This window comes from Panthera onca, chromosome B4 (genome assembly GCF_046562875.1).
Source record: "Panthera onca isolate mPanOnc1 chromosome B4, mPanOnc1 haplotype 2, whole genome shotgun sequence".
In the NCBI taxonomy this organism is placed as follows: Eukaryota; Metazoa; Chordata; class Mammalia; order Carnivora; family Felidae; genus Panthera; species Panthera onca.
In genome coordinates, this window is record NC_138345.1 from 90264835 (window position 1) to 90273718 (window position 8884).

General features: G+C 47.3%; 1 protein-coding gene across 3 annotated transcripts in view; it reads left to right on the top strand.

The window, feature by feature from the left end:
* The window catches only part of MSRB3 (methionine sulfoxide reductase B3), a 174926-nt gene extending 170365 nt beyond the window's left edge, over positions 1-4561 (top strand). For all 3 annotated transcript variants that reach the window (XM_060657052.3, XM_060657054.3, XM_060657055.3), the window contains exon 7: positions 1355-4561. In XM_060657052.3, coding sequence (XP_060513035.2) covers positions 1355-1522 — 168 coding nt within the window. In that variant the 3' untranslated portion in view covers positions 1523-4561. The remainder of the gene's footprint in view (positions 1-1354) is intronic.
* Positions 4562-8884: the final 4323 nt, after the last annotated feature.

The following is an 8884-nucleotide window of genomic DNA, read 5'->3' on the forward strand; positions in this document are numbered from 1 at the left end:
TCACTTCCTTTGGCTTCTTATTCCAGAGTATTCCAGACTACCCCAGGAAAGCAGCCCCACCTCGTCTTGCCTGCAACGTCAGCCCCCAACTGTGAACACTTCATATCACTGCCTCTTTTTTTCCCCTCTCCTTAGCATTTATTTCCGCCTACCACACTTGACAGTTGGCTTATTTCTTTACCTGTTACCTGTCTCTCCCGCTAGAAAAAGTAAGCTCCGTGAGGCCAGGGACTGTTGCCCATATCTCCAGTGTCTGAGACAGCACCTGGCAGGTAGTAGGTGCTCCATAAATATTTGTTAAATGAATGAATGGAAGTCATCTGCCCCGGGTTTTAGTTTCCTAGTTACATGATGGATGATGTGTTTTCATAGCCTGTTTGAATATGGTGCACTGACGTCTCCATATCCCTCACTCCTGTCCCTGCTGAGAAAGGGTGTGGGATAGGTAAGTATGACATAACACTGTTGTCACCTGGAGCCATACCCGGCATCGGAGTGGTTAGCGCAGGGCTCTATTCACCGAGCCAGCCTTCCTGGAGAAGCTATCTCTGGGCTGGATTTCTGTTAAACCCTGTGATAGCCAGTCGTCCCTCCTTCTCCTTCCATCTGGATTCTGGGCCTCTTCTCCTTCCCAGGTTTTTTGGATAGTCTGTAGCATGGATTTGAGCTTATTCCTTCTGCACGTAAGAGAGTTCACGTGGGTAAAGAAGCCAGCGGCACTCCACCTACTGGAAGCCAGAATAAAACGATTGTGTGGGCTAGCGACATTTCTATTTGCCTTACTTGCAGTCCTGGTGACCATGACATAAATCTGTTGAGCCTTGCCATTGCTTTGCTGGGTTCCAAGAACATCCAGTGCTTGTCTGATGTTAAGTTTTACTGCCCATGAAAGCAAACATCACCTCCGTCATGGCCAGTTAAACAGTATCTTTTACAGTGGACTTCTGCATATCTGAAACCCACCCATCCAAAGCCAAAAGTAATGCTAGTTGAGGGGGGGGGGGTGGATTTTCTTCTGCCATGTTTCTTACAAGGGGAGATCAAGGGTCAACTCAATTCATAAAATTACTGCAGTCCTTTTTCAGCTGGCTGAGAGACTTCATAGATCAAAAAATACAGTGGCTCCGAAATGATTTCTGATATGCACAGTTCTGGTGTTTTTTATTCTCAGCATGTGGTGCAAAGCCTGCCAGAAACCATCTTTGCAGCTATTGACAGGCGGATTAGAAATCATCCATGATGGTTTCCATCGTTTCTCTACAGGCTGGTCATCCATTTAAACTGCTGAATGTGAGTTCCTCTCAAAGCCCGCTTTGTGCGCGCTCTCCCTTAATGTTTTGCTCTTCTCTTTCAGTGTGGTGCTCACCTTGGGCACATTTTTGATGACGGACCTCGTCCAACCGGCAAAAGATACTGCATAAATTCGGCTTCCTTGTCGTTCACGCCTGCAGATAGCGGCCGCGGCGCCGAGGGAGGCCGTGGGGCGGGCAGCCCAGCCCAGGCAGACAACGCGGAGCTGTAGGGGAGAGGGGAGTGATGGAAACAAGTGTACTTAATGCACAGCTTGTTAAAAAAAAAAAATACTCAGAATTGTCTTAGATATATTTTTTCAAAAAATAGAAGGGCAGTTTTGTGCTATCGATATTTTTCTTCTTTTGCTTAAACAGAGGCCCTGGCCATCAATGTATTTTGCTATTGACTAGATCCAGAACTGTTTATAACTTCAGCGAACGGAGATAGCTGTGGCAAACGTCTTCACAAGCCACTTGAGTACCATTTGGCATTATTTTCTTTGAGCACATAGCTTCTTTTGAGATTCCCTGCCCCCACCCTTGCTTACGAGGTGGAAGGCGCTTGGCCTTCTAACGTGAAGATCGAGATCCCCTGTGCAGCAGAGAGGGCGCAGCAGCGGGGGGCCGGGCACCCAGACCTCTAGACGCATGGCCCTGCGGCATTTGTGCAGGCCCACCTGAGATAAGGGCGGCCTGGTGCCTTGTGAGACTTCTCAGCTCTGTGGAAAGTTTGAGCTAAGGTCGTTTATTCTCACTAAAGGGGTGTGAAGGTCTAAAGTCTTTCCTTATGTTAAATTGTTGCCAGATCCGAGGGGGTGCGCCGAGTGTTGTGGCAGAGAGTAAACATTACCTCACGGTTAGGCCTTTATTTTATTTTATTTTCCATTGAAAACATTGGAATGTAAGACAACTGTAAAATGCTGAGCCCCATTTTGTCCAAAGTCCACAAAGAGGAACACCTGCCATTGCCTTTTATAAGTCCGTGCCTCCGCACCTAATGCCAGCTGCAGCTGGAAAGGCATTTTGGTGAATTCCACTGTGTAAAAGAAAATACTGGGGACAATACACTTCATCAGGGCAGCGGAAGGAAGGGAGCAGGGAGGACCAAGGAGGAAGTCCTGGGTCTTAAAATACCCAGAGCTGAGCAGAAAAGCTGATGAGATACTGCAAGTAACAGAGCCCAAAGTGGGGGGACCTTGCACACAGAGGTTCACATGACCTCTGGAAGGAGGCTAGGGGGTAAAACGGGAAGAAGCAGGAGCTCAAGTCCCACCCTTGACACTTCTCTGCTGTGTGACACGGGACCAGCCGTTTAGCCTCTCCATGCCTACTCTTCATGTGTAAACTGGGACTTACAATATTTATAAGATAACCGACACTCTCAGGGCAAAGTCACTATATTGCTGTACAGTTAAGATCAGTGTTGTAAAATTAAACTGATCTGGTTCTAATTGCCTCAAAGGCTGAAGCCCAAGCATTTGAAATGGAAAGAAGTGGAGAGAAGGTTGACTTAGCTGATTGGTATGGAAACAGTTGGGCCAAGGGCCAGAAAGTTTTCTTTGTAGCAATGTGGCTGGTTTCACTCCGAGAAGCGCTGCTCAGTTGCTGTGTAGCATTTAGCCTGGTGGAGTGGGGGGCGCTGTGCACAATTAGGTTTCCACAGGTATGAACGGTGGTGCTTTCAGATGACATTGCCGTAGCCAGGTGCGAAGGTACAGCTTATGACTGGTGTATATTGTGTTTGTAGCCTTGACCGCGAATCCTGAAATGCAGTCCTGAAAAAAATTTCCTTCTGTAAATCTTTGAAGGCTGATGAAAACTGACATCTTTCCTTGTAAGCACCAAGACAAAAATAAGAAAGAGGGACCCTTGACAGTTTTATAATGAGAAACGACGAGGAGTTAAAATGGGAAGTGACAAATCAAAATGGCAGTGGGGTCACGTCCGCATTCTTCCATGTGTCTACACCACGTCCTGGGGAGGCCCTGATACTCTGGTGACTGTGTCGTCACGTGGGCCACAGCTCCACGTAGCCTACGCTCTTCCAGATAAGTCACGCTCTTCCTTTCCCAGCTCCTGGCTGATTCGCCTCGGGCCCTGGGATTTTTCTGGAAATGAGGTGTAAAATTCAAGACCACTGAAGCCTCAGCTCCCGGACCATCCTGGCAGCTTGCCCTGAGCTCACAGAGGGAGCCCCATCCTTTCCCAGAGACTGGAGGATCCCATGGGGGGTCGGCTAAAGACGGGGGCCTCCTGAGACTTCCCTGCCCCAGGGCACACCCACCCTTTGGGTCACCCAGCCCCTCTCCCATCACTCCAGCTGTGCGTGGTAGCCTGCCCCAGGGTCTGCTGGACACTAGCGACCATATCTGGGTAGACAAGGAAGATGAGGAGCTTCTTCCCTTCCGCCCAGAGATTCTGAATTCTCATTGTCCTTTCATTTTTATTATGGGGCCTAACATTGCCCTCAACAGCTCCTTCTTTTCTAACCCTTTGTCTTTGTTTCAAGGAAGGCCGGTTTTTCTTCTACCACATTTTCCAGCATCAACTTGAAGAAAAATGCAGCATCCACTGGAAAAGAAAAAAAAAAAAAAGCGGGGTATATGCATGTGGTTTAATTCCAGATTGCTTTTGAGTTTAAGTGGTATAAAATTTCAGTGTATTTCTGTCTTATGTTAAAGAAATATATTACTAAAACGTCGGTGAGCAGTAATGTCAGCTGTCGAGCACTAGATTTATTTTTGCAGGATATGGAGTGCAATGAACTGAGTCAATATGGCAAGGTGTAGGTGATCGGTGAGAGTTGTGCCATTTAACATAGGAAATGCATGGGACTTTCCTCTGCACTCCAGCTCTTGCTCTACCATTAGGAGACGTGGGCTTCTGCTGGTGTGTATAAAGTACATCCGTCCCGTCGTGCAGAACGGATCTGAAGAAAGCAGCAGCCTGTCTTGTATTAGAGAACATTTCTACACATTTAAACTTTTCACTTCTTAGATGCATTTAAATACTTATTGCAAATGCCATAGCAACTCAAAAGCCTCTCCATGTTCATTGAATTGAGATGCCCTGCTACAAACGCGGACTATTCTGAAAGGGATTCTCGTTTGTTCCGAAGGTCAGGTATTTTTGTCTTAGACAGCTTTGTAATGATTTTTCTCCAAACGGTTCAAAACTTTTGAAAAACGTTATGAAATTTTCATTAAAAAACCCTTTTCCTATGTTTATTGTATACAGAAATTATGCAATAAAATTTCTTTATAAAAATGTTTTCTTCTCTGACTCCTGAAGTCTCCTCTTATTGTAGCCCGGACACATGGACCATCCATTGGAGTTTGCCAGCCCGCTCTGTCGACCTCCTACCGGCTGATACGTCTGTAGTTTGTAGAGAGGGCCTTTTATCTGATGTGGCCTCTGCTCGCAGGGGCTCTCATCACAGGGTCGAGTGCCACTGTCCATACCCCAGGCCCCAGGAAAGGCCTGCAGGGGTCGGAAAGATTGGAGGAAAGGGATACGTTTGCAGAATTACCCAGCCTTCACCTCAGCAGCATCTTTAGCAGCTCGTGTGCTTAAAATACGGACTTGGGGGAGTTCCTTCATGACAACTCTGTGGATAAAAATGTAGGAATGATGCCATGCTGATGCCTTGGCTTCTGTTAAATACTTTGCCGGGAAACTCACACCGTCGTCAAGGATGGGTCTCTGGGGTAGCCCATTAGGAGTTCCCCGCTGCTCACAGATGAAATCACCTTTCAAAGTCATCTGTACAGAAGCGTTTCAGTATAGGCATATTTGTGGTGGAAATCTTTAAATTGTTTTGGTTTGTTTGGTTGACCTGTTGATTCTGCAGAGGTGGTGAGGTGGCGAAGACCTTGGTTTTCAGCCAATTCCTGGGACCCTAAAATTCACAGGCCGGCAGTTTCGTGGAGCGGACCTGAGAACTGTGCTTCTCGAAAAGTGCTTCCCAGACTGCAGCGCTGGCATGACCCGGGAGCTTGCTACGCAGACAGATATTCAGGCCTTCCCCCCAGACTCACCACAACAGCAGTTCTGGAACGGAGCCTCCAAAGTTTGTGCCTTAGCAAGCCCTCTGTGTGATGAGGGTGCTTGTTCTAGTTTGACAGCCACTGCCCTGGGACTCTTCGTGAGAAAAAGGCAATCAGTATTCATTTCAAAAGCATTTCTTGATGACTCAAACACGCCTTGTATTATCGTCACTGGTTGTCTTCCTATAGAAAGAGGTCAAATGGTTTTCCCAAAGTGTCATGGCGGTCAGCTGCTCTCGTCCTTCGCCGCCCACTCGTTCGTCTTGTTCTGGAGCCCCAGTGTGTCCTCGTCCGCAGCCAACACCTGAACCCCAGTTTGCATTTGCGGGTTGAAGCCGGGCTGCCCAGCGCTTCTCTAGAACTGCAGGGTGTCTGTGGCGGGGCTCGGCCCAGCAATTCCAGGAGCTAGAGAACAGACCTCAGTGCACAAATTGACACATGACCTTTCCCATCCCCCCCATTTCCTTGTCCCTGTACCTTTTATCATCACCAACACGGGTTTTATTTAAAACCATCAAGAGATTTTTTTACAAGGTGGCCATGTATTCGAATCGTGACTTTTTTTTTTTTGTCAGAAAACTGCTGTCATTACCCGTATCTTAATCACGAAATGAATTCTAAGAGATGTTAGCATACAAGAAAGGTTGAATTAAAACTTGCCCTTGGGGAGGGGTGCCTGGGTGGCTCAGTCGGTTAAGTGTCCCAACTATGGCTCAGGTCATGATCTCATGGTTCGTGAGTTCGAGCCCTGCCTCGGGCTCTGTGCTGACAGCTCAGAATCTGGAGCCTGCTTCAGATTCTGTGTCTCACTTTCTCTCTGACCCTTCTTCCCTGCTCCTGGTCTGTCTCTGTCTCTCAAAAATAAACATTAAAAAAAAAAAAAAAAAAAAAAAAAAAAAAAACAAGAACATGTGTCCGGGGCGCCTGGGTGGCTCAGTTAGTTGAGGGTCTGAGTTTGGCTCAGGTCATGATCTCACAGTTCCTGAGCTCAAGCCCCGCGTTGGGCTCTGTGTTGACAGCTCAGAGCCTGAAGCCTGCTTCAGAGTGTGTGTCTCCCTCGCTCTCTGCCGCTCCCCTGCTCATGCTCGCTCTCTGTCCTCTCTCTTTCTCTAAATAAACATTAAAAAAAACCCAAAACACTTGGGGACAGATTTCCAAGCACCTGTACTGACTTCTAACTAAAGTTTATTATACACTGCGTAACCGATAGATAGTGCACCATTTTGAAGTGGTGCACATGCCACAGCAGAATGTTCTAGCCAGAACTCTTCCCATGCACTTGCTCCCGGAGGCTAGCCTCATCCTGGACCAACCTGGAGAAGGATCAGCCAGACAACGACTGCAGGTTCTGGACCAAGAGCCTGCTGTGCCATCACGCAACCATCACAGGTTAGGGCCACAATGACCTGAGATCTGGGAACCAGATCAGATCCCCAGGCCCACATGAGACTTTTCCAAATGTTAGGCTGGCTGCGGAACCACACTAACTTGTGGGATTACGTGCTGGGGAGCCTCATTCTTATTTCAAGCTTTGCACTCCCCCCCCCTCCCCCACAGTGTCCACCACCGATAGTCTCAGCAAATACACTCCCATGTTATCATCCCGGCTGGGCAGGAGCCTGACAGATTTGCAGGAATAAGCAGCAGGCAAGTCAGCTAGTAGCGACTGAGTGCTTACTTCAGCACTGTACTGGCAGGATGAGGGTGTAGAAAGCTGTAGCCATAACTAGAAAGCAAAGTGAGGCAGGGTGTCTGTATTAGCACAGGAGATAGTTGGTAAGAGTTAAGCTGTGGTTTCCTGAAGCTCTATCCCCAAGGCCCTCAGCTTCACCATGGGATTTCTTTTTACCTTGATGACGTTGTGTATGAAGTCATCTCCAGAAGTCAGGCACTCGATCCGTTATCTCTAGTAGGAGGTGGGTAGTCTTCTGCCCGTTTTACAGATGGTGGAGCTAAAGCTCAGAACAGTTGAGGCACGTTACACAGCCAACACGTGGCCAGATTGAAGCCCAAGTTTGTTCGAAGGCTTCCCCCTCAGCACTAAAGTGCCTCCAACGTAGGACATTGGCTGTTCGGATCGTGCTCAGTAGGTTTTACACAAGTAGAGAAATGTGGCTATATCACTTCTTATTTCAAATTAATTGCAAGTTGTCCTTCCAAAGTATAATCTGCCATGTGAATGCTTTATTTCAGACAGGGCTAATTAGTCATCGTACACCTTGATCTTTTTACACTTCAATGATGGAGAGTTTTCTTCCCTGCCCCCCAAGGGCTAACATTGATGTTCCTAGTGATTTCTGACTACCAAACACGCGCGCGCGCGCGCGCGCGCGCACACACACACACACACACACACACACACACACGAAGCCACCTTTGAATCCAAATGGAAAAAAGGAAGAATAGAGATTATACTAAAGATGCACTTGATGAAAATCTTCCATTTCTGGCATAGCTGAGCCACTTAATGGCTCCTCATCTAGAAAGATGTAGAGCCCTGGGGGGTGGAGATGAGGTGTCCTGAGCAACGTCACCCAGTCAGTGAGACTCTGCAGAGACTGAAGAAGGGGGACAGATTCCCGAGGGCTCCAACCACACCCAGAGCAGGCCTGCAAGGCATATGAGGGACCTATCCCAGGAACTGATGGAATAAAGAGGTTTGTTTCTGTTTGATTACAATTTATGACAGATTGATAACTGCAGAGGCATTCAAATTTGGTGTTTCGTGCCCCCCTTCTCTTTAACACCACAGCTTGTAAGGCCAGTCAGGCATCTGGTGTTTGTTAGATGGCTGCGTTGCATCATCCTTATGATTGCTGGGGAACATCTCCTAGCATTCGAGCGATTGGAGGGAGGACCACGGGGCACAAAATGGCCTCATCCGGTTTACATCTTCATTACTGCGCTTCTCACATACCTGCTTACATCTGGAAAAAATCTCCAGGTAAACCTCTTGGGCTCTTTTTCTAAAGAGTAACTGTAATTATTAGGGTTATACCCAAATTCAGCTTAGAATAGGTATGTGGCTGAACTTCAGCCAAGATCCTGTGCCTGTCTAAAAGAAATTTTCTTTTTTTTTTTTTTTACATCCAATTACATAGGAGGGGTCTTTTCCCCACACATGGCCAGTGGGGTTCCTGGTTCTCTACACCCGAAACTTCTATTTATGCCCTTAGGGAAAAGGCAAAGAGATTTTGGGGGAAAAAAACGTAAAGATCTCCTCAAACCTCTCCCGGAGTTTTTCCTTAGTACCAAGTCCCAGAATTCTAACATGTATTACAGGTCATGTCAGATTTTACAAATGCCAAGTCTTTTCCTTACTAGATGCGATCACAACGTTTACCTTGCCAGGTAAGAACATCAAAACATTTTTCTACTTTTGCCGTGTCCTGCTTATCTCCCTTGGACAGGGTTCGTCCATTCAACACACATTTATTGAGCCCTTGATGGGAGAGGCACAGGAAACCGAAAGCTGAGTAAGACTCAGTACCTGCAGTTAGTTGGGGAAACAGACACGCAGCTAATTCCACATTATGCCGGCATGTT